Source organism: Diplotaxodon limnothrissa, linkage group LG19 (assembly GCF_057381915.1).
Source record: "Diplotaxodon limnothrissa isolate DT_005_m linkage group LG19, D_limnothrissa_male_GT1.1, whole genome shotgun sequence".
Taxonomy (NCBI): domain Eukaryota; kingdom Metazoa; phylum Chordata; class Actinopteri; order Cichliformes; family Cichlidae; genus Diplotaxodon; species Diplotaxodon limnothrissa.
The window spans coordinates 21,323,825-21,349,721 of NC_140614.1; the positions used below are offsets into that span (position 1 = coordinate 21,323,825).

Genomic DNA, 25,897 nt, shown 5'->3' on the forward strand with positions numbered 1-25,897 from the left:
CACGCATGTCCATGGTGACGTACAAGTAATGCAAAAAATTCCCAATTTGATGACAAAACAAGGAAACAGCAGGAATAAAGACTATAAGGTATATATTTATAAGTATTCAAGTAAGAAAATAACAAGCAGAGTAATAAAAAAGTTAAAAATAGGGACTTTACTACTAAAAAAAACCTGTACCTTGAGCTTTTTGATACGCAGCTCAATCGTCTGGATGTCCGTGCCAAGCTCCAGTCTACGCTGCTGCTCCAGCTCTTCCTCTGTCTCTCCCAGCCAAGTCAAGATTTTGTTCAGGTCAGAGTTCAGCTGCTGCCACTGCTGCTCGTTCTGCTTTGTTCTCATCTCCTTGCTGAGGTCCTGAGCCTGCAGGAGCTCCCAGCGCTCAATCACTCCTAGATTGATGGATGTGAGACCAAAAAGATTATGTTAACTGAATTTACCAGCACTGTAGCCCAATGGATAATTCATATTTTTTTCTTTAACAAGCATAAATTAACATAAATTAAATGCTTATTTAAGATGGGGGTTAGTTATAGGTATTACCTGAAGTCTGGGACTCTGAGCTGCTGGGATCTGCCAGTCCAGACACCGTATCCTCTTCCTCCTTCAGCTCAGATCCCATCCTCCTCACTGTGTCAATACTTCCACGACACTCGCCCATCAGTCGCAGCTACAGAGCAGTTAAAAGACTGGTTATTGCAGGCAGTGTAACAGGATTATACTGACTATTTCAAAATTGGAAAAAATATTGTTAAACTGAAGAACCAAGTGAGTTCTGCGAGGAGAAAATAGATTATTAAAAAAATGTGAGCAAAAATAAACAACAGCAGCATTCAAATAGACAAAGCAGAATTAATTGCAGTTAAATGTACAGTCCAGAGCAGAAAAGCTTTAAAGAATAGATTGTTCTGAGCTCTAAGCGTAATATGAGTAACACATACATATCCCATGTATGAAGAGTCCGTTTCTGTGCTTGCAGAAGTGCGGCTGCGGCTGCTGTCCGTTTGTTGCAGGTGGAAACGGCTGACATCCAGAGGGTGTATATGAGAGTCTGCAGCAGCAACCTCCCCTGTTAACACAATATTAGCTGATTATATTTCCATAATATATTTATGAAACATGTTTAACATCAGAAAAGAAGGTAAGCCCCCCTGATTTAAGAAAAATAAAATGTGGAGAGCGAAAAATGAGAAGTAGACAGGAATGCAGATTGTTTGTTCTGGCCTTTTGTCACAAATCACAGCACTCCCTTTGTGGCCCTTTGCATCGGGAGCTGCATCCCTGATTTGAAATAATACATTTAAACCCCGTGTTTTTTATGTGATTTGCCTTTTCGTGAGACGTCTAAACAAATCTGCAGTCCCTTCTATAAGAATCAATACATTTCTTTCAAAGAAAGAAAAAAAACATGCAAATCAACAAATCCAAACAGGTTAGCTACAAAGAACAAGTCAAGTTAAAAAAATGAATAAAGAAAGAAGGGTTAGGCTGAATTCCATTTCTGTTCTGCTGAATTAGAGCCCAAAGCAGAACAAGTGAATAGAAGGAATAAAAATGGAATTGACCCTATTCCCCAGGGTTAGAAAGTGTTGCCATTTGTGCCCAAAGTGTGTTTAAGAGAAGAAATGAACACAAATCAAATTCCAAGCTGGTGAACAGACTACTAGTGTTTCATCACTCAGAGTGTGTCTGTTATTTCTGGCCCCAAACACATGTGGCATGCTGGGGTCTGCTGTTGCCTACCAGTGGAAGACCTCAGTGTTTGTTCTGTTAGTTTAACAAAGGCCTCAGGGCTCTCTGGGATCACTACATCTGGAAGAAACATTATACAGTACACACATTTAGCAGTGGGCTTCAGAATGACTCAGTGAACTGATTATCCTGGTATTCAACGGCACCAAGAAAATCCTCGCCATAATGTAATCAGTCACAGATAAACCCTTCACTAACTTTCTTGTGTTCCTTATGTGTTTTTCTGTCCCCTATGGGAACTTTTGATGTCATTTTTTGGACTTCTCAAAAGATGCAGAGGCACAGTCGTTTAAGATATCGCTCTTCTAACGTTTTTTTAACAGCTAACAGTGATAAAGAAAAGTTATTATTCTGAAAAATCTCTTAAATTTCAAGCATAGTTTTGCACTGGTATGGGAACCTACCTGACAAGCCTGAGGCAGGACGCTGAAGGAAGTCTCCCTCTTCACTCTGCTGCTCTCTGAGAGCCCTGCTTGCACTCTCAAGCCCACGGCTCAGGTCGTAGTCGTGGTCCCATTCCAGGGGAATGGAGTCCACGCTTGCTGGGGTGTCTCTGCCCGAGCGCTCAGTCCGGAGCTGGGCAGCCAAGGAAGCTGAGCGACCGGAGGACGGCAGAGGCGACAGGAAGCCATCCCCCAAACGTTCACTCCACGGCAGACTGGACAAATCACAATGCTCATCTAGCTCCAGCTCACGATCGGACAATGACACTTCAGTGTCGTCATCTGCAAGCTAAAGATAAAGGACTTTAGTATGGGAAAGATTACATTTGGACCCAAGCCACAGATCTGTCAGATTCTCTCAATTTTGAGGTCTTACAGGAAGGCGAATGAGTTTCTTGTAGTAGCGCTCCACTCGACCAAACACCTCCTGACAGTAGCGCTGCAGCTCCTCCAGCTCTTCCTCGATGACAGCAGCATCCAGAGGCTCACTCTTCTCTATCAGCGCTTCCCCCTGGTGGAAGATGTGCTCGATCTTGGCTGTTGTTAGAGAAATCTCCTGCTGGAATGACTGTGAAGCCGGAGAGAGACAAGCTGTTAAAGCTAAACACAAAGTTGTGTGTGATGTGTATCTCACATTAATTATGAAATATCCATTTAGCTGCTCTTCACAAGTGCAAACTGACTCTAGAAATGAAGATAAAATGAACATATGTAAGAGTCAGTAGAAAGCAGTGTTTGAAAAATGCACAGTGGATTTTCTTGGTCTGAAATATCATGACAGGCTTACCCTGAGTTGTTTGATCTTGGCCTGAATGTCACATTCAGAGAAGTGCTCGATGTTGGTCAGCTGAAGGTCCATCTCTGTCAGCCAAACCAAAATGCCATCTCTGGCTGTCTCAAACTCCTCTCTCTGACTAATAAAGTGCTGCACGTGTAAAGAGGGACACTGGTGTTAGAGTCTATGCTTTCACATCATGCAAATGGAACAAACCTTTGTTCGGGCTTTATTAGTGAATAATAAGCAGTCACAGAAAAGTTAGATGAAAAGAAATGAATCCAGAAATGCATGACAGAAATTTAAATTAAAATATACAAAAATGAAATGGAAATAATATATAAGTACTAGTAGAACAATTGTACCTTAAGCCTGCGGAGGATGGATGCCACCCTCTTCTGCAGGTTGTCCCATCGCTGGTTGGCATCATGTGCCATCTCCTTCAGCCGGCAGGAAGAGTCAGTGCGGTTTTCTCTGGCCAGGCGGCGGTATTGCTTATTGATTAACTCCAACTGAGTCAGACTCTCGTGAACTTGTCTCTGGAAGGCCTACAAAAACACATTCATACATTTTCTCAAGAAATTTGCTTTTGTGTTTTAGCTTCGTGTTTCGTTTACATGTTTGCATTTGAGAGATAGAATTTTCTTATTTAATGCTGTCCTACTAGGTGAAAACAGTAGGTAGTTTGATCATTTGTACAGAGTACACAAAATAATTCTGCAATACCTCAAATTTCTTTAGTTCCTCCTTGGCTACAGTATACAGCACACCAGAGGAGTTGGGTAGAGCAGCTGTATTTTCTGAAGTGGCCAGCCACTCCTCAAAACGTGCAAAGTCGTCCAGGAACTTTTGCCATAAACGCCATGTCTCCTCAATCCTAACAGAGGGAATAATTTCAGGAAACAGTTATAACAGTTACCTGTTATCCATAATAACGTATGCATTTGATGCTTTCATCTAGTGTGTAACGTCTTACTTTAATCTCCTCTCCATAGACAAGGCACAGATACTCCTCCAGCGGCGATCAAGGCTCCGCGTTGCCTGCTGGATGGAGTCGCACTCTGCATCGGTGGCGCAGGCGTCACAGTCATGCAGAAGCACCTCACATAGATTCAGCACAGACGCCACTCCTGTACTGTGCTTCTCTATGTCACGCTGAAGCTCCTGACGGGCAAGAAAAGAGTGACACAGTAAGTAATAAGATGAGAGACAGAAGGAGAAGGAAGAAGCTTGATAGAAAGTTAGAGAATGACTTTTTGAAAGTGGTTACAAACTGTACAACAATAACTTTTACTAGTGTATTATATCACAAAACCTGTTTGCATAGAATTGATACTAATAGTTACATTTTCATTACATGATTACTAAAATGTGAATGTTTTTAGAAATTTCAGCTAAATGATTACAAAGCCCTGTTGCCTGTCTGCTATTAAAGAGCTTGCATTTGACACAGACTGAATGATTCCTGGCAAGCTGCACATATGTATTTTAGGTCCTGTTTAGTATATTATGTCACCTGCTGCAGATCGAGCTTCCTCTGAATCTCTTGGGCATCACAGGAGTCATAGGCGATAGGTTTGGACAGCTCTGTTTCGATGTGGGCGAGCCAAGAGCGCAGGCTGCTCATGTTTTTATCTAGCTGCTGCACAGCCACTAGAGTTTCTCTCAGTTTCTTTACTCTGTTAAAAGAATTTAACAGATTAGTTACAAACAACCCAGCATGGGATAAAAACACAGCTGCACAGCTGTGACTGCACGTCTGCTCACCGCGCTCCAATGAGATTGAGGAGATGCTGCCAGCGGTCACTGACTTTGTTGAGTTTTTGTTCAATTTCAGTGGCTTTGCTCTGGTGACTGGCCCTGGCCAGGCGCTCTCCTAGCTGGTGCAAATGTAGCTTGTTCTCCTCTGCTACTGTGATCTCCTCCTGGTAGTCCTGGCATACAACGCAATGCAAACAGGAAATTTGAAAAAACTGCACTTGTAAAAGAAGCAGAGTAGGAAAAACACAACGTAACTGAAATACAACAATTAAATAACACTGTCAAACTTTGTAAATATCTGAGGTGTGTGCAAACCTTGCGAAGCTTCTCGATCATCTCCTCAATGCTGACGTCTCCATTCTGGGACACCTTGTTCTCCATGTTAGTGAGCCACTCGCAGAGCTCCTTATACTTCTCGTTGAAGACAGTCCACTCATTTAGCTTCTCGCTTACCTGCTGCCTCCGCAGTGACAGCTGTGGAAGAACAGCAATACATGACAAGTTAACTGCACCTCTCTGCAAAGCACATAAAAAGTGCCAACGAATGCATGGCAATTTAAAACAAAAGCTAATAAAGATCAAGAAGGCTCAAAAGGAAGCCGTTCAGACGCTTTCATTTGCATCACGCAGTGAGCGAGTGCTGTATTTCCTGTGTGTGCAGTTTATCCGCTGCACACAGGATGCCACTGTGAAAAAACGAAATCACCTTGAGGTTTCAGCTTTTCTTAACTGACTGACTGATTACATTAACTTGTCACGCTAACTGTTCCTCTCAGTGTATTCCTTTCTCAAAATTGTTGCACAATGGCACATTCAGCAAAATCGAACTACTGCTCCAACCATTTAAAAAAATGCTGAGCAACATCTACATATACAAATATATGCTTTGTATCGTATAGTGAAGATTGACATTAGTAACATTGTCTCCTGGGACTTTTAACTGTTACACAGTAAATATTGTGTAATATGTAGAATGTAGCTATAAACTAATTTTTGAGAATCAGACTTTTAGCACACAGTATATTCAGAGAATCCAAAATAGTAAGCGACTGTGCCAAGAGTTGTACCTGGTGGCAGATTTCATCCCACTGTCTATGCAGCAGCTCAATACGCTCTTGTAGGACAGAAAGGTCCTCAGCACTGATGTAACAAGAAAGTGACTCTCTCAGTAAGGTCAGATGGGCCAGATCGCCTGTCCAGCCGTCAAATGTATTTTCCAAATCCTGGAAAAACAACAGTGCCACTATAAAAACACTAAACAAGCACCTGAACAATGTAAAACATCAGCTCAACATACACTTAAATAACTCTACATATATGTCTTACACCTAGATGCACAAAGAAAAGTCAATTTTGAAAATGTTCAAGTTGTTACCTTGCAGCGGATCTGTTCAGCTTGCAGATCCTCATTGTGATCGGGAATAGGTTGAGAAAGCTGCTTTTTGAAGGCTCGAAGCTTTTCCAGTGATCCACAAATCCCCTTTTCACTCCTCTCCCAGTCCTGCGTTCAACAGATTACAAACACAGGCAAAATTACGAGTTGCTCTAGAAAGCTGTCCTCACTGAAACTACAAATAGAAGAGATTGGTGTATTATAAGGAAATCAATGTAAAACTTTATACATACAATGGAGATTGTCCATACAAATGCAAGAATTATAGGAGCCATCAAGGTATTCTGAAGTGGCCTGGAATTCAGAACATGCTAGCGTATTGTCGTTTTTACCTTTAACAGAGTGGAAAGCTCTTTCTTCTGTTGTTCCAGCCGTATGCTGGTTTGTTTCCATCGCTCCTGGACATCAGTGAGCTCTGCCTGCAGGGTCGCCTCTGCTCGGCTATCAGCTGATAAAAGCAATTGCCTGCCAGCCTCCACCGTCAAGATATAGCTGCCCTGCTGATGCTGCAGCACCTTTTCCTTCATCTGAAAAAGGAAGAAAGGATTCTTATCAAGCTACAAGCCTGTTAATTTACACAGATAACGCCCAACCCACAATTGCAGTTACATGTTTAAGGTTATCAGATATTATATTTTTGGTTTATTACATGAAGAACATCACATTGCAACAGCTTCTTAATGTTAGCTAGCCTTTGCTGTCACTGCTGTATTAATGTGTATTACAGTCAGGTTTGTCACTATGTACCTGGACCGCGTCCAGCATAGTACGCGCTTGTTGCAGAGGAACTGTATTCCCTGCCTGAAGGGTCTCTGTACGATGGGACACTTCCAAGAGCCATTTGCGCAGCTTGTCCACCATTTCTCTATACCGCTGCCACTGGCGGATGAGACCATCAATGATCCCGCGCCTTTGCTGAGCACGTCGCACTACGCCCTGCCACTGGTTACTCAGCAGAGCCAACTTCAGATTGAACTCATCTCTGTAGGTGATTTCAGAAAGACAGGAGACAAAGAAAGGCTTGCAGTGGAGTATGGTGGTAAACAAAGATCTACAGAGTAGTCGAATAGGTTTACCTGTCATCTACCTGACCCTGCTCTAACATTCTCTGCCCATCACTGATGATGGAGTGGAGGATCTGCTGCCGACTGAACATCTCAGCTTGGAATAACTGTAAGATAAAAAATATTAAATTTGTTATATGTGTTAACAAAATTAAAATATACTGCTTGAGGATCCTTTTCTTCAAATGGGCCCTAACCTCATGGGTTTTCTGCTGTTCCATTAAACTCTGGTAGTTCCCTGAAATTTCTACAGCCAGATTCTCTTCTGTTTGGACCAAGAACTCCATCCATGTTTCACACTTTTCAAGGAAGGTCTGCTGCTGCAGCAGGCATGACTGAAGCTTGCTGCAAGGAAACAAACAAAAGGTGATCTTATATCTCAGTTAGATGGGGAGAGTGGCCTTTACCGAACATTTGTACTGTTTTTTATGGTATTTGTGCCAGTCCTTCATTCATTCATTATTGTATTTATCTAACCTTGTTATTTAACAGAGTATCTTGAATTAGGATGGCTTTAAACCTTTTCAGATTGGCTTGTAATTTTCTTGTCTTACCTGAATCTCTCTGTGGTCTGTGCTGAGGCGGTGGACCAGCTTCTGTTGAGGTTCTGCACGCGCTTAATCTCAGAATCGTTAAGAGGGAGCCGGTAACCAAGCTCATTAAGACGCTCTAACTCAGGTGCCATACTGCTGAATTTCAACATGAGCCTCTGTAAAGCCCAGAAATTACAGAAACATTTCAGCTGTCGAACCAGTACGTGATATTCTGTAATTTTGTTCACCAAACTCAAAAAAGAAAACAGTAAAACAAACCTTGAGGTCCTCCATGCGGTCCTGGATGACCGTTAGGTCAGTAGAGCCATTAGGATCTTGTGCTTTCAGAGCCTCTTCAGCTTCAACTACCCAGGACCCCAGTGATCCCAGTTGATGGTTAAAGGTTTCATAGTCTTGAACTCCAGTCTAGTATAGAAGAATGCCAAAATACTGGTTTGGTAACTGATTGCCTATACAAAAAAAAGTATGTTTCATAAATCTTTTTTTTTACCTGTAGAGCGGTGAGCTGTCTAGTAAGAGCCTGTTCCACCGCAGCTAGCCGCTGGGTGAGAGAAAGGTGATCGGACTGGATAGCAGACGCTGCTGATGTATCCACCTGCTGTTTCAGCTGCTCTCCCAGTTCTTGGAGAACTTGAAGTGAGGCCTGGACTGGAGCTTGGGACCTGAGCAACTCCTGAAATAAAACACCCATAACATTCAGGGCAATATGTCTTCATTATCAAAACTTAATCATAACATCCAACTGCACCAAACACGTGAGGGGATGTTTAATATATTAAACTTTTCCTTCATATCCATGTGGGTTTCACAATGAGGCTTTAGAAGTAAAATACTGAGGAGTTTTTCTGTTGTTGCAAGTTGCAAAGCTGTGGCTTGACTCACGCTGCATTCTTGAATCCAATCAGACACCTCATCGTCAGCAATGTCCTTGTTGCAGGTGGTCTTGAGGAGCTGATCTGCTTTTTCCTCCTGCAGCTGGATGCTGTTGCAGCTCTGCTCATAAAGCTCATTGTAGCGCTGCCACAGCTGAAGCAGTGCCTTGCTGCTTCTGAGACGCTCTCCAATCTCCTCCAGTAAGCCAGTCCATCTAAGTGCAATGACATGGTAATACGCTAATAAATGTCTTAAATTCGTTAAAGAAACACCAGTAGTAATGATAGTAATAAGCATAGCACCATGCTAATTAGGTTCACCTTGCGTTGACATCTTTCAGGGCATTGTTAAGAGAATCTGACACTGAAGGGTGACACTCCCTCAGCAGTTGGTGGGTAACAGCACCAAATTTTCTGAGACTGCTCTCCTGTTTTTCCAGTTCCCCTTGCAAATCCTTCACAGTGACAGATACAGTGGTTAATTCACCAGCAGTTAAATGATCACATTAAGAAACATACCCCTAACATTGCTACAAGATTTCAGAAACTCATATCTATACAGTTAAAGGCTTTAGTCAGTAAACATGTAAAATACACTGAATGCCCCTTTATCTTAATATACCTGCAGACTTTGCACTTGCAGATGAACAGCCTCCAGTGAGCCTGTGAGGAGGCGGAAACGAGACACAGAGTACCTTCCCTCCATCAGGTAGCCATTGATCTCCTCTGAAGCGTGTTTGTATAGAGTCCACTGGTCCAGCACTGACTTCAAGCTGATCTTTAGCTGCCCAATCTGTAGAAGGTGAAATCAAAAACATGCATCTACATCCAGTAAATTGCAAAATCAGGCCAAAGTCAGAGCACGAGAGGGATGGACAAGCGAGCATAGAATAAATGGGTCTAACCCGGGTAATAAAAAATAAACAAAAAAGAACAAGGAGATTACCAAGTGGTCCAGGTTAGCCCAGGTGTGATTGACACCTTGGAGTGTCTCCATGACGATAGCACAGGCCTCATCAGTCTTATTTTGAACAAGGGCACAGCCTTGCTCTTCGACTCGCTCCAGCTCTTTCTCTTTTTCTTTTACCAGTTCCTCCATTTCCTTTAAAAAATTGTTTTTATTTAGCAAATACAAACACAAGATGAAGGGCAAGAATATCTTAATCAGATCTACAGTACCTGGCAGTCTTTTAGAGCATTCTGCACAGATGTCAGATCCTCTATCCGGTGTTTCCTCTTCAGCCTTTCTTCTTGAGTTGCCATCCAAGACTTCAGGGCCTGAATGCTGCTCTCATAATCTAACCACATCTCCAAGAGGCTCTCAAGGAACTGGATCTTTAAGAATTTCATGCAAAAAAAAAAGTTAACTTTGGATGTTGCATTGATAAAGGACATTGGGTGAATATGCTGTTGGTTTTATTGTAACATTATCAATGATTACGTCCTCACCCTCTCATTGATGCGGCCTTGTAGGATCTGCCAGCGCCTGTTCATCGCTCCCAGACGCTCAGCAAAATCTGTTTTATCACTGCGCTTGCTCTCCACATCCTGACCACTGAGCTGCAGCACTGACTGGTTGACAAAGTCCACAGTCAGCTGCTTACAGCTTAAATCTACTCTGAATCCCTAAAGTGAGGAAACAACAGGAGATTTTATAATAAAAGATCTACAGTTAGAACCAGTAGTTGCATCACCATTATGATCAGGTTAGGAAAACTCCATGTTTAAAAATCAAAATTTTAGCTCTCAACACAAGAAGAAGAAGAATTTTATCTAGAAAAAAACCTTACTTGCAATGGCAAACCACAAAAAAACCAAAACCATTCAAACCAAAAGTTATATTTTTGATTTAATAAGAGTTCAGACCATACATGTAAACAAAAACTGTCATGAATCAATAAAAAATGCTCCACTACCTTATATTTTTGCAAATAGTCTTGAATCACACTTGATCCCACAGAACTCTTGAGGTTTTCTTCATCCTCGTCAATGACACTCTCCATCAGCGATATCCAGTTAAACAGCTCACAAATGGCATGACGGGAGGCCAGTTTTTCCATTTGGATCTAGAAAAAAAAAAAGAAACCGATATGTTGGTAGTTTAAAAACAAACTGCAATGAAAACTTTTGCATGCAAACTGGAGAAGCAGAAAGAGGTAATCCTATTTGTCCTGAAGCAGGTAAGCCTTTTTAGTCTGGCTGCATGTGACGATACCTGATGCAGCTTCTCCTGGACCACTGGGATGCGTGTAAGTAGCTCAGCCCACTGAGTGTCAATCCGTGCCAGGTCAGAGCGCAATACCACCGTGTCCACTTTCTTCAGCCGCAGCAGCTGGTTGCCCTCATTAACCACTGAGCTCTTAAGGCTAGACTTTCCCTCAACTTCTTTTGAAAATTCCTAAAAAAGAGAGAAGTGGAAAATCATCCAATCAAAACTATGTGGACCAGACTGCAGCAAAACAGTGCTACTGCAGAAGATAATAACAATATTAAACAAATACAAGTAAATTTGTAGTATATGCTACAGTTGAACTGAGGTGTTATGTTCATGCCTACAACTGCCATTAAGTGAGGCAGCTGGTTGGCCAGCAAAAACAAAACAAATCAACCAAATTGATTGTCTTTGGCCTCACAAGGAAAGCAGAGAGATGATCTCTGACTGTTTCCAGCTCCTGTGGCACTAACACCGCCTGCGTGTTCCAAAACTCCAGACGCTCCAGAGCAGACTGCAGCCATTCGCTCATCTCTCCACACTCCCTTTGATACCTAAAGAAAAAACAATTGAAATTAGACCGTGCACTCATTTACCGGATATTTATATCCAAAGCCTAAGAAACAGTCCTTATTTTTGAAGTCTTTCTGACCTGGTCCAGTGTTTCAGAATAGCCTCGAGGCGTTGTAACTCCTTGTTGACCTTGGCAGCGTTGTTGAGCCAGTGTTCCCCCAAGAGTGCGAGCTGATTCTCCAGCGAGGGGCAGCACACTGACAGTAACAGATGTTTACCTTCATCCAACACCTGGTAGAGCTTGTGCTGGTGCTCCGCTAGTCTCCCCTTCAGACCCTTTGCAAAGAAGAAGAAGAAAATGTGTTTCCAGCTAGATAAATATATTTTTCTACTTTGCAGCAAAGACAGGAAGCCCATTTTGACTTGAACCTTTCTTTAAAGCTTAATCAGCATGTAAGAGAATTTAAGTGGCTTCTTCCTTTGTCACAGCTAAACAATTAGCCCGATGTAGTAAATTTACACCTGAGCTCATGTGACATTGTACCTGGTATAATGATATTCTGTCAATAAGCCTTTCTTCAGTTTCTTCAACCAGACCAACAGAAGGAATACTTTCTTCAACAGCCTCCAGATGTTGGTTCAGACTCTGGTAGTCCTGCACCAAACGGCACCAAGTCTGAAAATAAACATTATTATAAATAAATATTTAAAATTCAGTCGTCTGACAAGTACATCTTTGCTCTTTTAATCAGCACACTTGTTACTATGTAACTATAATAATATTTTTTTAACTTTACCATTAATTTGATTTTTTGTCCTACAGTACAACTCCAACTCTCATAGCTACCAACTTTAATATGTAATTTTTTTCAAGGTAATTAAAAGGCTTTTAAAAATGTGTTTATATAGCTAGTGATGTTCTAATATATAACATTTAAAAACTAAGTAAATGTCTTTCATTAAACATGTCATATCTATTATATCTACATGTAATAAGATACAGTTAAACCAACCACACTTGGAACTGGTCACAAAATTATCCGTTATCAGAATTTTTGTGACTATGTTAACCTTCCTTTTACACAAATATGGCATATATACTCCTTCACCTACCTCTAGGATACACTCCAGTTCAACTCCTTTACTGTGTGCCTCTTTGAGGACTCTCTGAGCCTCAGCTAGTGTCTCTTCCAAGGCTTGGTTTTCTTTGGGAAGCATCAGGCCACTGATCTTCCTGAAGTATGTTTCCGTTAGAATCATATGGGACTCTAGACCCTGGAAGAACTCCTAAAAGAGGCCAGAAACAAAGACGATCAGCTCTATTTGTCTCCTGCATCACAACAAATTGGGTTCAACACGTAACCTTGTTGATTCTTTAAGCCTAAAGGATTTAGCAGGTGACTATACTTTATGTTTGTCCAGGTGATTCTGGACTTCCTCCACAGAGCTGGCAATAATTCTCTGATCGGCAGCCATCTTGTCTTTAGCTGTGTCCACCAGGTCTTTCAGGTCCTGCAGAGCACGTTCATACTGCTCCTTCAGTGCCATGTTCTGGTTCAGCCCACTGCGCCGGGAACCCACTGTCATCACCAGCTCCTCATAAGAATCCTGGAAAAACACAAAAAATCAGTTTCCGGTTGTGCATCTTTTGAATTTGACGGTAATTTCTTCACTGTACATTCAGAAGTAAAACCAAATTGATGATTTCTCCGTGAGCCATCAATCATGTATGTTACCTGTAGTTTGAGCAGTTTGTTTGTTGAGATCTGATCCGCGTGCAGTGCTGATCCTCTGGTTTTAAGTTCTGTGATTCTTTGTTCAAAGTCTTTCAGGCTCTCCTCTGCACTGGCAATGACCTGAGAGAAACCGATTAGATGTATTAAAGACATTCACAGTAATGTTCTTGTTTTCTGCAAGCTTTAATGGAAGATGGTTAAAGCTTCAGGAGGAATATTAGTCAACTCTTGCATTACCTCCAGTTGTTTTGACGCTGGTCTATCCATTGCTCCAGCTAGGGCTTGCAGTATCTGGCATTTGGTCTCAATTAAAGCAGTTTGAAGAAGCTGCAATTCAGTCTGTGTAAGACACGAGGTCATTTATAGGAAATTAAGACAAAATGCAAGCATGTCTGGTTTCATAATATAAAGATATAAATGTTGTTTCCTATAGGCTTGTCTTTGTCTTCTGCAACAGTGGCTTAACTTAATAAAAAGAAGCATTTCCCCAGCGGCTGTCTCTTTAAATCGTCAAACATTAAAGGGCTTGAAAAACAAAAAGCACAATATGAGGCAAACCTGATAGGATGTGAGTTCATGTGCTCTGCTCCTCATTTGGTCACAGCGTTGTCCCAGAGCACAACCCAGAGCTCCTAATCTCTCTTTGAGGCAGTTAAGGTTGTCTTCCAAAAGTACTTGTTCTTCGTGCCTTAACGCTGAAGATGAAGTGAGCAGAGTTTGGCTGAGCTTCACCTCCTCCGTCATATGCCTCACATCGTTCTCCAAGGTCTGCAGAAGAGGTCAGAATCATCAGCTTGATTTATACTAAATAATTACAAGGTGAAATCTGTAATATGGGAAAGCATTTTGATTGACGGTGTAACACTGCAGTTAAAATGACATAGCTTTATTTTTATGCACCAGCACCATGCTTCCCACCCAGAACTTTAGCCGCATGCTGGTGTAGACGTTACCATTTAACCCTTCTGATCATGTGATTTATTCATTTCAGATTTCCTGCAATATTTACTGAAGCTCCACAAATAAGGCCAATTGTACCTCCTGCTTTTGTAGCTGGGTCTCTGCATTTTCAGCCAGCAGCACTGAGCCAGAGAAGACGTTGTTCTCCACATTATCCAGCCAGGAGGAGGTGGATGACACAGCTGTGTAGAGCTGTTGTTCCATCTGCGCCACCTGTGTCTCACCACCACCAGGCTACATACACATGTACATGGGAAGAATGTACGTTTTCATTGAGACCACATGCTTGAAATAAAAAGTTGCATTTCCAACATTGCATTACAATATAATAACAGATATGCTAAACCTGCGGGGTGACGTCTTCTACTGTTTGCCTGAAGCTATCGTACAGAGTCTTCAGAGAGGACCTGTCAGCCTGGGTGTCTCCTTTAAACACCGGCCCAGATGTGGACACACGGGAAGCTCTCGAAAAAACCTAAAGGACAAAAAATACATATTAAACACTCTGATTTTTTTTTTTCTATTGAGTGTATGCTAACAGGAATTAAAAACACAGGGATATGTACTGGCTGCTTGTGGTCCTGCTCCAGGGTTTTCTGCAGGAGCTGGAGTTTAGTTTTGAGCTCCAGTCTCAGACTCTCCCATCTCTGCCTCATCTGCTCCCGCCCAGCCTGCGTTTCCCTTTGAGCCAAGGCTGCCGGTGAAAATGGTTCTGTCATACTGCAGGATGACAGAGAATAAATTAGTGCTCTGTTACATTACTTACATTTATATTCTGCCATAAGAATGAACCTCATACATATACTTCATATTTTATTATTCAGTTAATTATTATTCATGTATAATATAACTGTTATTAAGAGACCTGGCACTGCTGGGTGAAGCCTGCAGGATGAGGATCTCCTCTCCTCTGCTGGCAACTGACTGAAGAAGCTTTTTCTGCTCTGCAAGCTGCTCTTCCAGTTCCTACAGTAGAAAACAAGCAACAAAACAACAGTGTTAGACTGTATGTGGCATCACAAAGAAACATTTATGAAGTTATTTATACAAATGCTTGTTAGACCCTTAGGGATACACATGTTTTGGTGAGAAGCACATATTTTTGGCTCCTGTGGGGACATGTCATTTATTGCACACTCACTCCTTTTTACATTCAACTCACAGATGAGGACTGACCCAAAAGACAAATTAAAGTTTGTCATCAACATTAAGATAAGAACATTTATTGTGCATTCCTGGGTAATAGTCAAAGAAATCCAATGACAAACTATGTAAGAACGTGTATTTAAGTCTATACTGAACTTAATGAAGGTTAAAAAAAGAAAATCACCTTCTGTCTCTGAAGACTGTCTTGGTGCTGTTGGGTTCGTGTGGTTCGGGCCTGGGCCAGCCAATCTTGTACACTGGGACTCTGAGAGAGGCTGGAGTCTGATTCACTGTCTTCCTGCTCCTGCAGAGAACCCTGTCGGATCAGAAAGTTAGATATAAGACAAATGCTTCAGAAAAAGTAGTATTATCAAATACAACAATTCAAAATTTACATGTGCATTTGTTGTAGACCCATTGCTGATAAATACACCAGTGCAAACTTTGCAAATATGGTAGTCACAGTGAGGACCAAACACAGAGTCAAATATTCTGCACTACATGCACACACATTAGCAGATGACAACATTTAGCCCATGCAGCAACCTCACCTGGATGTTACTCTGTTTGTCCTGTAGCATCCTCTGCAGCTCCAACAAACCACCCTTCAGTGTGCGTAACTTTCTCGCCAAATGTTCAGCTTCCTCTCTAGTGTCTGTGCGGCCTCCCCGCAGCAAGTTCTCACTGTGAACTGACAGCTCTGAGAGGGCCAGCACCTTCTCTTCAATCTCCAGCAGCATGTTCTGCAGCAGTAGGAGGAGAGACGCCAGATCAAACATCGTGTTTCACCGCCTACAGGAGCTCCTCCATCTACACGACAGACTCTCCAGCTATGGATGAACCCCCTTCACCAGCAGCTTTCCCTGTCCAAAGGACAGGGACGGCTCTCATCCTTGGCCCACCTCTTCGGCCTTGCCTCCTGTGCAACATATTACCGCTAATCCTTCAGGCTCCGTGCTCTTCAGCATACATGCTCCCCCTCAACTTACAAACCAGTTTGTCTGTGTAGAACACCATTCTAATTCCAGACCAGCTGTCAGTGCCCATCAGTAAAGACTATCCAGATGTTTAAAGAAACATTTGTTTTTTGATATTACTGACATTCCTTTGCAATCGTTAGAGTCTGCATGTTATTCTACAGCAGAGAATCGCTTCCCACCCTGCTATCCTACACTCCCTGTACTCTAGGATTCCCCTACTTGGATATTCTAGCAGCTTTGTCCCGAGCACCAATCCAGGTAGCGAGCTCTGACTACACAGCCCTAGGCTTCTAACATGCCCCTGTTGCACAGAGAAATCTGCATAATCTGCTTAAGACTAGTGCTACAGTCACTTAGGTCCAGCCATGTGAAGGTCCCTATTACTCCTCTAATACGCTTGTTTACTCACTGAAAGGCCCCTGACCCCCTGAAATGATCCATGTGTAATAAGGACAAAATACTGAAAGATGAGACGTAGGTAAAAATCCACTGACAAATCTGATTTGCACTAGTGTGCTCAGAAAAAAATCCCTGAGCATCTAAAAAGTAATCCCAGACATCCACCTGTCATTTCTGAAAATTTCCTGTGACATGCATTATTAATTAACCCCACATTTATATTCACAAATCCATTAATATTCTCAAGTACAGCAGTGTTTGAGGCTGCATTACTGCAGGTGAACAGCAGGGGGAACTCTTACTTGACATTCAGCCAGTTGATTCTCCATATCTGTCTCCTCTGGAAGTTTAGGTTCAAGGAGGGACAATACAGCACTGCGCATTTTGCCCAACCACTGGTCCAGTTCATCTGCCTGGGTGTGATAGAGCTGTACGGCCTGTTCCTGAAGCTGACCCTCCAGGCGGTCACTGACACGCTCCTGAAGGATGCCACATCCAATTTGAGTTATTATAACAACTTTCTAAGTTGGTATTCGAGAAATAACGTTTGATTAATTAATAAAACAACTATTTCTACTATTTGATATGATTTTTGCAAAAAATACCTCTAATAATTGTTGTTTCCCTGAGGCTTTCATGTGGATGGTGGCCATCCTCTCAGCTAACACAGCAAGGGAGGACTGCATGGCCAGCTGGTCAGCCATGTCTGAGTCCACAGCATCAGTGGCCAAATCTTCCGTGAAGCTTGTCTGCAGCCGGTCTATTTCTTCCTGCGCACTCTGAATCTCTTCTATCAGACCCTTTACAAAACAACCAAAAGTTAGCCTACTCAGTTTACAAGCAAGAACTGAGATAGTGATGTAATGTTTACACAAAATACCATAATCCTATAAAAATAATATTAAAGATTCAAAACAAGGTGATAAATACATCTTCGACAAGTCTGACTTTCCTCAACTCAGCTCTCTAATCTTCACAATATGCAAGCCCTTTCTGTATGTGACAAACCTTATGTGCCTTTATGTGGCTATCCGGACTTTTATCTCCCTCCAGAGGCTCACTGAGTTTGGCTTCTAACGCCTCCATCTTGGAAGAGATTGATTGGAGTGAACCCTGGTAATGCTGCTGCTTCTCGAGAGCTTCATACAAAGATCTTTGCTTCTCACTGATCTGTAAGACAAAACAGAGTATAAAAAAGGTCTGAAATACCATTCATACACTAGTAATGATAACCATTAACAAGGAATAATCAAATACCAAATTCATAACATTGTTTCTAGTTGCTGAAAATAGTGTTTTATTAAAAAATGTTCAAATCTACGTGCTCGTAATCGACATTTTTTATTAAAAAAGCATGAAGATGAAGACTTTCACATACCACATTCTTTAAACTCTCCCAGGAGCGCTGCAGGTCATCTAAGTTGGCCACAGACTCAAAGGTTGGGTCATACAGTTCTTGAATGGGAGCTCTTGTGAGTGTCCCTCGTCCCATCTAAAGGGAAATTTAAAGGGTGTCATCAGAAGTTACGTTATTAAATGGATAGTAACCAGACAGAAATACTTGCACGAAGATGCAAATCTAATGTCATCTACACTACACAAGAGAATCTTTTTACTCAGCAACTTCGAACAAAAAGAAGAGAGAAGGCTGAAACCTTGGTTACAGTTGCTTCAGTGTGAGTTATGGGAGAAGGAGAACGGCACACAGGAGGAGAAGAGATCTCGCTGTTAGTGCCCTCCTCACCAGACTCCTCAGTTACAGGTGACAGCAGGGTGTGACAGCGTCCAGCTGTCATCTGGCACACCATGCAGGAAAACAGAAGAGCAGACATGCAAGGTAAATCGGAAAAGATGATGCATAGGAAAGGCGTAGATAAAAGTAAAAGCTCCACAATAGACCTGTCAGGAGCGAATTAAAGAAAAATATCCGGGCTATGCTAAAGCTTTAAACAGTAGAATAGGTCAACATATTTGTTTATTATCCAGCACAAACTTTATAGCCATCAGCACATTATGTTGTGCATGATGTTCTCTTACCACGACAGCTTGAGCTGCAGATTTCTTTGATTTCTCCCCATCCATCTCCTGGAGATCCTCAGGCAGACCCTCTACATCAGTCACTGTCAGGAGCATGGTGGCGTGCTTGGCCTTCACTGCCAGCATTTTGCATTTTGAGTTGAGTGAGGCGATTTGCTCCTGGTAACCTTTGATCTTTTGGGCAAGTTCCTAGTCAAAAATACAAAATACACACAGCAGTTATGGGTTACATATAAAGCTCAGTATGAAAGACAAGCAGATATCAGGATTTTTTTAATCAAAATAACAAATACAGCAGTGAATACAGCACATGTTCACACAGTAGGCTCCTGTTTTTCTTAAGAAGAAAGACGGGCAAAGTGAAAGAGTTAAAGTACTGTACTTCATGGTGTAGGATCTGGGCTTGCAGTTCCTGGATGTTGTTGGTGGGGATTGGTCTGTCCTGAATGACCCGGTGCGCTTCCTCTATCAGCCCCTGTAGATCTCTGACTTCCTGTTCATACTGCTCGTACTGCACCACTGCCTCCTGAAAAAAGTGAAGTGAAATAAGTTTTAATATTACATAATTCGTTAAATCTCAGAATGTAAAAAGAGTAAACTTTTCAAATCCAGTGCGTATTAAAAATTGAAAGAAACTTTGGTGACAACTTTGAAAGGACTCAAAACACACCTTAAAGGTGTCAAGTAACTTTCTATCAGTACCCAGCATTGTTGCATATTTTCTGTGAATACAGTGTTGACGTTATTGTGCTGCAGCAGCAGCGTCCCCCTGTACCTGTAAGATGTTGCACTGCTGAATAGCTACATGCTGCAAGTGACTGGCTTCTTGCTGCAGGCGCAGAGCTGTGCGACAGATAGCAAGGTTAGGCATCACCTCCTCTGGGACCTGCAGTGCACTCTGACACAGCTGCACGGCCTGAACCTGCTGCTTGAAGCTCTCCATATCCGCCAGCAGACGCTGTAAAAATGTAAAGTTAATATTGTATGAAAATGTTTAAAATACACAAGATGAAAAGTGAACATTTGAGGCTCTTTATTAACAATAAATAAATAAAAGGCATTCATATTTGTTGGTTACCTGTCTCTGAGCCAGCTGTTCTTTGAGGCTCTGGCGTGCCAACTCTGGTGAAGTCAGTGTAGCTTGGACCTGCTCCAGAGCAACATGGAGGGCCTTCACTTCATACTCCAGGGCTTCCATACTCTGAAGACAGACAAAGTGCTACGAGTATTAATGCTCCTTTGGGTAAATTCTACTAGTAAAACATGATTTTAAACTAAAATAGAGATTATCAAAAATCTTAACAAGTGAAACAAAAACAAAATCTTTTATTTTTCTGTACCTTGTCTGCATCCTGCAGACTCTGCAGTCGTGTCTTGATGCTTTGCTGAAGCTCCTCGGTGTGTCGACTGAGCTCACAAACCTGCTGGCTCATAGACTCGACCTGCAGCACCTCAGATAGAAGCTCTACTTTCTCTGCCATGGATTCAAGGTCCCCGTGGAGCTCTCGAGACTCACGCAGGACAGCCTGAGTACAGAAAGAGAAAGGTTAGTGGTCACAGCATTGTTTCGTACAACAGCTAACTTTGCCATAGACAAAAAAACAGAACCCATTTATGACTAAATGTGACCACGTTTACGTGTATATGCATCAATCCAGCTCAAGCCATGTCCACCCATTTAGATTTTGCTTTTTTAGAGAGACTAATAACACTTTAAAAAACACGCCAACTCACCTGGTACATCCGTATCTGTTCCTGCAGATGAACAGAGGAGTTCCAGATGATGTTTGCCCTCACCAGGCTTTTGGCTTTTTCTGACCACCTCACAATGAAGTCCAGCATCTCATTATACTCATCTAAATAACAGACAGCCTGAAAAGCCACAATAAGAAAATGTAAACTCTCTTTACCTTTATTACTATGTTGGACTTATATAACTTATTGTTATATAAAGGTTTACAAACAAACCTTTTTGAGCCAGTTGTTTCTACAGTCTGCTAGTCTTGATGTGTGATGATGCATTTCTGACAGCTTGCTGATGGCATCACTTAGCTGTTTGGCCAGCAGGGGGTTTCTGCGGCCAAACTCTTGTACAGCTGCATCGAGCTCTGCAAGAGTGCGACCGCAGGTATCCAAGTCTTCAAAAAGACTCTGAGAAAAAAAATCGGTGCATAAAAGTTTATATCAATCATTGTTCTCAATGAAAAAAAGTGTAATTTTAGAGTTTCCTTTATCAACAACACATAAAATACGATCAAACACAAAGTAAGCATTCTACCTTGACCTCTTCTTTGGCATGGTCAACATCAGGAGATTTTTCCTTAAATTTAGTGGAGATGGCTTTGAGTTTCTCTGACATGTCATGGATTCTGGAGCTGAAGTCCTCCTTTATTTCTCTGGTTTTCTGATTTTCTCTCTCCTTGGAAAGAACCTGGAAAATAGATGAGAAAAGAAGTGACAGAAGTGACAAATGCTACAAATATGACCGATGCCCATTGATGTCTAGTTTATATTCAGGGCTGTGTGTGTTGTAGAGTACCTGATCCTCAATAGCACCCAGAGCAAGTGAGACCTCTGCTAGTTGCATGGAGATTTCTGAAGGGAGTATAGTGTAGAGGTCCAGGTACTTGCTCTGTTGTTGCTCTGCTAATTTATCCACATTCTGACAATAAGTGATCACATCTCCATGCACAACCTATGCGCAATAAAGAGAAGACCTATTTAGCCTTTTTTGGCATCAAACACTTTCACTGATATTGGCCATTAGAGAACAGAATATTTTGGAGACTTAGTCGAGGTATAGTGTGAGCAACAGTGTTCTTTTCAGACATATTTAATTCACAAATTGGACATTTCTCTGTGTAGACGACAGATTTTAGATGGCAGATATACCTCAAGCTCCTGCAACAGAGAATCAATGTCTGGAGTGGGATTGAGAAGAAGTTCCCTGGTCTCCTGTATCCAGGCTTTTACAACACTAAGTTCCTTCTCCACTTCCTCTCTGTCCCTCAGCTCCTGAGCTGCCTGAGCTCTTTTGGTCCTGGACTGTGTCAAAAGGCTGAAGACAAATAGATAATTAATTCATCTTATATTCTGAACAGCAACATAGATCGCACTTTTTCATCTCTGATCGCTACAGATGGACTTGTTTAAAGTTTCTCATCCTCCTACCTTTCCATTCGGTCTTGTACAGCTCTGATCTCCTTCAGGCTGGGCAGCTCATCTTGTCCATTTGTTGGTGAAGGCACTTCCACATCATGCAGCAGACTGAGTGCGTACTGGCGCAGCAGCATCAGGGATGACAGTTCCCGCTCCAAGTCTTGGCTCAACAAGTCATGCTGGTCTAACAGAGACTGCAGAGTGGCTTTGGAAGCCTTCTCCACAGCACTGTCAGGGAAACGACTTTGGAGCTCATCGCAGACCGCTTTAACCTTCATCATCTATATAAAGAAACATAAGTATAGATGTTTTCTACTGCAAATCTTTATTTTTCCATACTTAGCAAAATATTATTTCTCCCCATTGGCTGCAGTGTACCTTCTCTCTGAAAGTCCTCCATTCCTGTGCGGTGTCCTCAAGTACTCTCTCCCGTCCCCGTGCTACACTGCGTAATCGTGTCCACCGCTGCCACACAGTGGTCATGGAGCGACTGATGGTGGCCTTGCTGGCGTCACTCCCCACCAGCTCCAGCTGAGCTGCCTGTTCCTCTAAACCACTCAGCTTCTCTTGGAAGCCATTCACCAGAGATACAAGGGACTGAAAAAATTGAAAGAATGTCAGTAGCATGAAGCATTCACAGAAGCACCACCTATTGAATAAAATAATATTATAGGCTATCATACTCTGTGACTGCCTAGCTTGTCTTCAGCCTCTTGGCTTGTGGCTGCCTTTGCAGTAGAAAATTCAGTCAGTTTCTTCTCAGCCTCATTCATAAGCTCAATGACAGTCTGCCTTGCTTCCTGGTATGACTTCCACTGGGCCACACAGCTGAGAAAAACAGAATATATTCAAGTATAAAGTACCACTATAAAAGACCAACAATAAACTGCAGATAAAGGGCAGATTGCATGATCGGACTCTTTTCTTATTACCTGTGAAGGACTTCCTGGTGACACTGGAGCTGATCTCGAACCTCCACGCCTCTCTGCTTTGCCGACTCCACACTCACCCGTAGCTGCTCTTTAGCAGTAGGGTTGACCAGTTTCTCCAGCTGAGGAAGGAGGGTTTGCAGTTCCTCTAGGTGGCTGAGAAACTCCTGCTCTGTGGCCATGATATCTGCCTGCTGCCTCAGACACTCTTCATAGTTCTCCACATCCACACCCAAGCTAGCTTGCTGCAGGAAAGATACGGCATCTTCGAGCCACTCGCACGCTGCTTGCATCCTGAAGTGGTATTTCTGACACAACACCAAGGCTTCCTCCAGAGTAATCTTAATCAAAAAAAATCAAATGAGAAAAATATGAAAAGGAAACGTCGATCTAATTCACTGAACAGCTAACAACTTCAAAAATGAAACATTTACATTCACTAAAGATGTTCCCACCTGTTTGGCAGTCAGTGCCTTCTGAACATCTGCCTGTAGCTTTGCCATTTCTTCAAGACTTGTATCTACGTGGGCTGGGACAAGCTCATTGGCACTGATAAACTCCTGCTTTTCCCTGCTGCTGAGAGCAGCCACAATTCTCAGCCTGGACTGCACTTCTTCTTGCATGATTTGCTGCTTCCTGATCTCCTCCTGGACCTTCTCCACCCTGACATCCACAATCACAGCACAGTCAAGATCATCCCTGACTAGCTGCAGCCAGTCCAGGGTCCTTTTCATCTCCGTCTCAAAGTCTTTGCTTTGGATAAACCTGTTCTCACATTCTTCGATCAGCTCCCCTACTGCAGCTTGTAAGGATTGCAGCTCCTCTTGCCAGAGCACCACTTGCTCTTTCGAGGCATCATGGGCTGCTTGGTCCACACGAGGAGCAAGAGTGTCCATCTGCTCCATGAGTCTTGACAAATGAGAGTTGGCGCTCTGGAGACTCCCTGCCAGAGCATGGTAGTTCTTTAGCCTCTCCTCAGCAGACTGCGTTTCTGCATTCACTTTAACCAGCTGCTCTTTTGTGGCCTTTAACTCAGAGTCAACCTGCATAGCCATCGCCTTGTGGTCCTCAAACGACTCCAAGGTTTCGTCCAGATGCTCCACTTTCTGTTCCACCAACCTCTTCAGTCCATTGTACAGGCTCACGAGCTGGGTCATTTCCTCCGGGCGCCACGGCTGGCCAGTGCTACGAAATCCCTCTTTCTTCTGGTTCAGTTCACTCACTGCTAGACCCAGGTTGCTCAGATCTTTCTGAATTGCTTTGTAATCACTCTGCAGGCTGACAACTTCTTCTGTTTGCAAGCCTACCGGCTGAGTCCCCAGATTATTATACTGTTCCTCAAGTTCTTTCAGTGCTTTGTGAGTGATATCTATGAAAGACTTGTACTCGTTCCTTGTAATAATGGCCTGCTGGATTTTCTCCTGTTTCTCTTTGGCTAGTGCTAATATGCTGTTATACTGCTGAGGAAGGGTGTTAAGTTTTTCATCTAAATAGCAGTGGTCAACTTCATTCAGAGTCGGCAATATTTCCTGGCCAGCTCTTTGGACAATTAGGAGGAGGTTCTCATACTCAATTGCCTGCTCAACTATTTGTTGATACTTCAGCAACTGTGCTTCCAGTTCAGCATCTCCAACCATCAAGTTTATTTCAGGAAAGGTGACTATATCAGCTTGCTTCAACCACTGGCATATTTTCTCTAAATCAGCCTTGAAATACTTCCTAGAGATAAGCACTTTTTCAAGTTCTTGAAGTTTCTGGCCACATCTATGAAGGGTTTTGTCAAAGATACTTTGCAGCTCCTGCAGCTTTGTGAGAATCTCATTCCTTTCTTCCTCACTCGCATCCCTCATCAGGTCTCTCCCCTGAGACCAGAGGGATGTCAGCTCGCTCTGATAGGCCTTCAGACTGCTCTGGATGTTGCGACAGGTTCTGACCTGCTTGGCTAGGTCATCAGGTAACAAAGCAATGTACTCTTCTGCCTGAGCCTTCTTCTCATTCTGTTGGACCCAGGAGATGGACTGACTTACAGCCATCAGGAACTGTGTCCTCTCAGTAAAAGCTTTGCTGAGGTGTTTTCTGCGCTGCGTCACCTTCACACTCAAAGATTCTACCTCAGATTGTGTGTCGGAAATCAGCTGCTGCAGATGCTGTCGTTCACTGAGGCCCAGCCGCGCTAACACCCTGTCAGCGTCGGCCATGGCCTGAGCCAGGAGGAGCTGCTTCACCTCCAACTCACTGCAGATGCTCAGGTGATCAAAGAGAAAGCTCTGAGCTAGCTCAGGAGGAGGACTCATTTTCATGGCCTCAGACAGGGCAGGCTGCTGCTCTTCAGCCCAATCTCGAGCCTCTTTCAGACGGGCCTCCACTTGATGCATATCCTCTAGGGTCACGACTGAGTCTTGGATTTTTCTTTCAATTAGGTTTTGCATCTGAGACCACCGCTGCTCAAAGTGGCTGATCTGCTCTTTAACCAGCTCTTTGTCATCCAAGTTCAAATGCTGGATGACTTTCTGTTTCTGATCCTTGAGGTCCTCAAGAGTGCCTTTTTGCTCTTCAAGAGTTATTGCAAGCTTCCTCAAGGCCTCCAAATGCTGAGATGAACTTTCGGCATCCGTTCTGTGAACACACACACAAAAAAACATTTCCTTAAATTTGTGGACACATAAAGATTACATTTTCTTGATTACGGAGCTGAAATTCAACTCTAGGAAAAAAACTCTATTTTTGATGAACAATTATTCTCGACAGTTTCTGCCCAGAAGACAATATTTACCTCCCAAGTTAAATGTAAATTTAATTTTCAAAAGCTGTGTTATTCCTGAATTGAAGTATAGTTCATATAAAAACACACCTGGCCAAATTGTCCCACTCTTTGGACACCTGTTCAAACAGCACCTCCACTGCAGCGATACACTCATGGTATTCTTTAGACCTCTGCAGATCTTCCTCTCTCTGGCTCTGGAGCTTGTTGGCCTGGTGACAGAGCTCGAGCCAGGAATGGCTCAGACGGTCAAGCTCTGCATGCTCTGGAGACTCTTGGGCGCCTGTTAATCTGCTCACGGTTTCAGTCATCTTGGTCAGGATACTCTGTTTAGACTGAAGTTGCTGGCTGCATTCCTGAGTGAGTATAGGGAATGGTCACCGGAAATACTTCCAAATACCAAGCAGATCTCACTTTAATCCCATCAAAACCCAGGCCACAAATGTTGCAA

The 25,897-nt window shown here is 42.7% G+C and overlaps 1 protein-coding gene across 1 annotated transcript in view; it reads right to left on the bottom strand.

Moving 5' to 3' along the window:
- Nucleotides 1-25,897, bottom strand: part of syne1b (spectrin repeat containing, nuclear envelope 1b) — a 74,791-nt gene that overhangs the window by 5,741 nt on the left and 43,153 nt on the right. Inside the window, exons 74-137 of the mRNA XM_085343113.1 lie at nt 25,537-25,802; nt 23,141-25,301; nt 22,689-23,026; nt 22,440-22,584; nt 22,135-22,353; nt 21,769-22,037; nt 21,490-21,655; nt 21,137-21,292; nt 20,876-21,028; nt 20,566-20,748; nt 20,332-20,469; nt 19,938-20,123; nt 19,676-19,798; nt 19,373-19,555; nt 18,980-19,123; nt 18,598-18,786; nt 18,216-18,356; nt 17,939-18,052; nt 17,569-17,730; nt 17,166-17,360; nt 16,863-17,039; nt 15,733-15,924; nt 15,366-15,497; nt 14,901-15,001; nt 14,602-14,755; nt 14,382-14,510; nt 14,114-14,269; nt 13,634-13,843; nt 13,313-13,414; nt 13,076-13,195; nt 12,747-12,947; nt 12,453-12,626; nt 11,884-12,015; nt 11,479-11,675; nt 11,248-11,380; nt 10,830-11,012; nt 10,531-10,680; nt 10,064-10,240; nt 9,794-9,949; nt 9,561-9,716; nt 9,237-9,407; nt 8,936-9,069; nt 8,625-8,829; nt 8,233-8,415; nt 8,001-8,147; nt 7,743-7,897; nt 7,386-7,533; nt 7,201-7,295; nt 6,872-7,106; nt 6,457-6,651; nt 6,107-6,232; nt 5,799-5,954; nt 5,047-5,205; nt 4,738-4,904; nt 4,487-4,649; nt 3,947-4,134; nt 3,697-3,847; nt 3,336-3,518; nt 2,983-3,120; nt 2,572-2,763; nt 2,157-2,484; nt 942-1,069; nt 544-670; nt 181-392 (exon numbers count right to left, since the gene is read on the bottom strand). Coding sequence (XP_085199239.1) covers nt 181-392; nt 544-670; nt 942-1,069; nt 2,157-2,484; nt 2,572-2,763; nt 2,983-3,120; nt 3,336-3,518; nt 3,697-3,847; nt 3,947-4,134; nt 4,487-4,649; nt 4,738-4,904; nt 5,047-5,205; nt 5,799-5,954; nt 6,107-6,232; nt 6,457-6,651; nt 6,872-7,106; nt 7,201-7,295; nt 7,386-7,533; nt 7,743-7,897; nt 8,001-8,147; nt 8,233-8,415; nt 8,625-8,829; nt 8,936-9,069; nt 9,237-9,407; nt 9,561-9,716; nt 9,794-9,949; nt 10,064-10,240; nt 10,531-10,680; nt 10,830-11,012; nt 11,248-11,380; nt 11,479-11,675; nt 11,884-12,015; nt 12,453-12,626; nt 12,747-12,947; nt 13,076-13,195; nt 13,313-13,414; nt 13,634-13,843; nt 14,114-14,269; nt 14,382-14,510; nt 14,602-14,755; nt 14,901-15,001; nt 15,366-15,497; nt 15,733-15,924; nt 16,863-17,039; nt 17,166-17,360; nt 17,569-17,730; nt 17,939-18,052; nt 18,216-18,356; nt 18,598-18,786; nt 18,980-19,123; nt 19,373-19,555; nt 19,676-19,798; nt 19,938-20,123; nt 20,332-20,469; nt 20,566-20,748; nt 20,876-21,028; nt 21,137-21,292; nt 21,490-21,655; nt 21,769-22,037; nt 22,135-22,353; nt 22,440-22,584; nt 22,689-23,026; nt 23,141-25,301; nt 25,537-25,802 — 12,849 coding nt within the window. The remainder of the gene's footprint in view (nt 1-180; nt 393-543; nt 671-941; nt 1,070-2,156; nt 2,485-2,571; nt 2,764-2,982; nt 3,121-3,335; nt 3,519-3,696; nt 3,848-3,946; nt 4,135-4,486; nt 4,650-4,737; nt 4,905-5,046; nt 5,206-5,798; nt 5,955-6,106; nt 6,233-6,456; nt 6,652-6,871; nt 7,107-7,200; nt 7,296-7,385; nt 7,534-7,742; nt 7,898-8,000; nt 8,148-8,232; nt 8,416-8,624; nt 8,830-8,935; nt 9,070-9,236; nt 9,408-9,560; nt 9,717-9,793; nt 9,950-10,063; nt 10,241-10,530; nt 10,681-10,829; nt 11,013-11,247; nt 11,381-11,478; nt 11,676-11,883; nt 12,016-12,452; nt 12,627-12,746; nt 12,948-13,075; nt 13,196-13,312; nt 13,415-13,633; nt 13,844-14,113; nt 14,270-14,381; nt 14,511-14,601; nt 14,756-14,900; nt 15,002-15,365; nt 15,498-15,732; nt 15,925-16,862; nt 17,040-17,165; nt 17,361-17,568; nt 17,731-17,938; nt 18,053-18,215; nt 18,357-18,597; nt 18,787-18,979; nt 19,124-19,372; nt 19,556-19,675; nt 19,799-19,937; nt 20,124-20,331; nt 20,470-20,565; nt 20,749-20,875; nt 21,029-21,136; nt 21,293-21,489; nt 21,656-21,768; nt 22,038-22,134; nt 22,354-22,439; nt 22,585-22,688; nt 23,027-23,140; nt 25,302-25,536; nt 25,803-25,897) is intronic.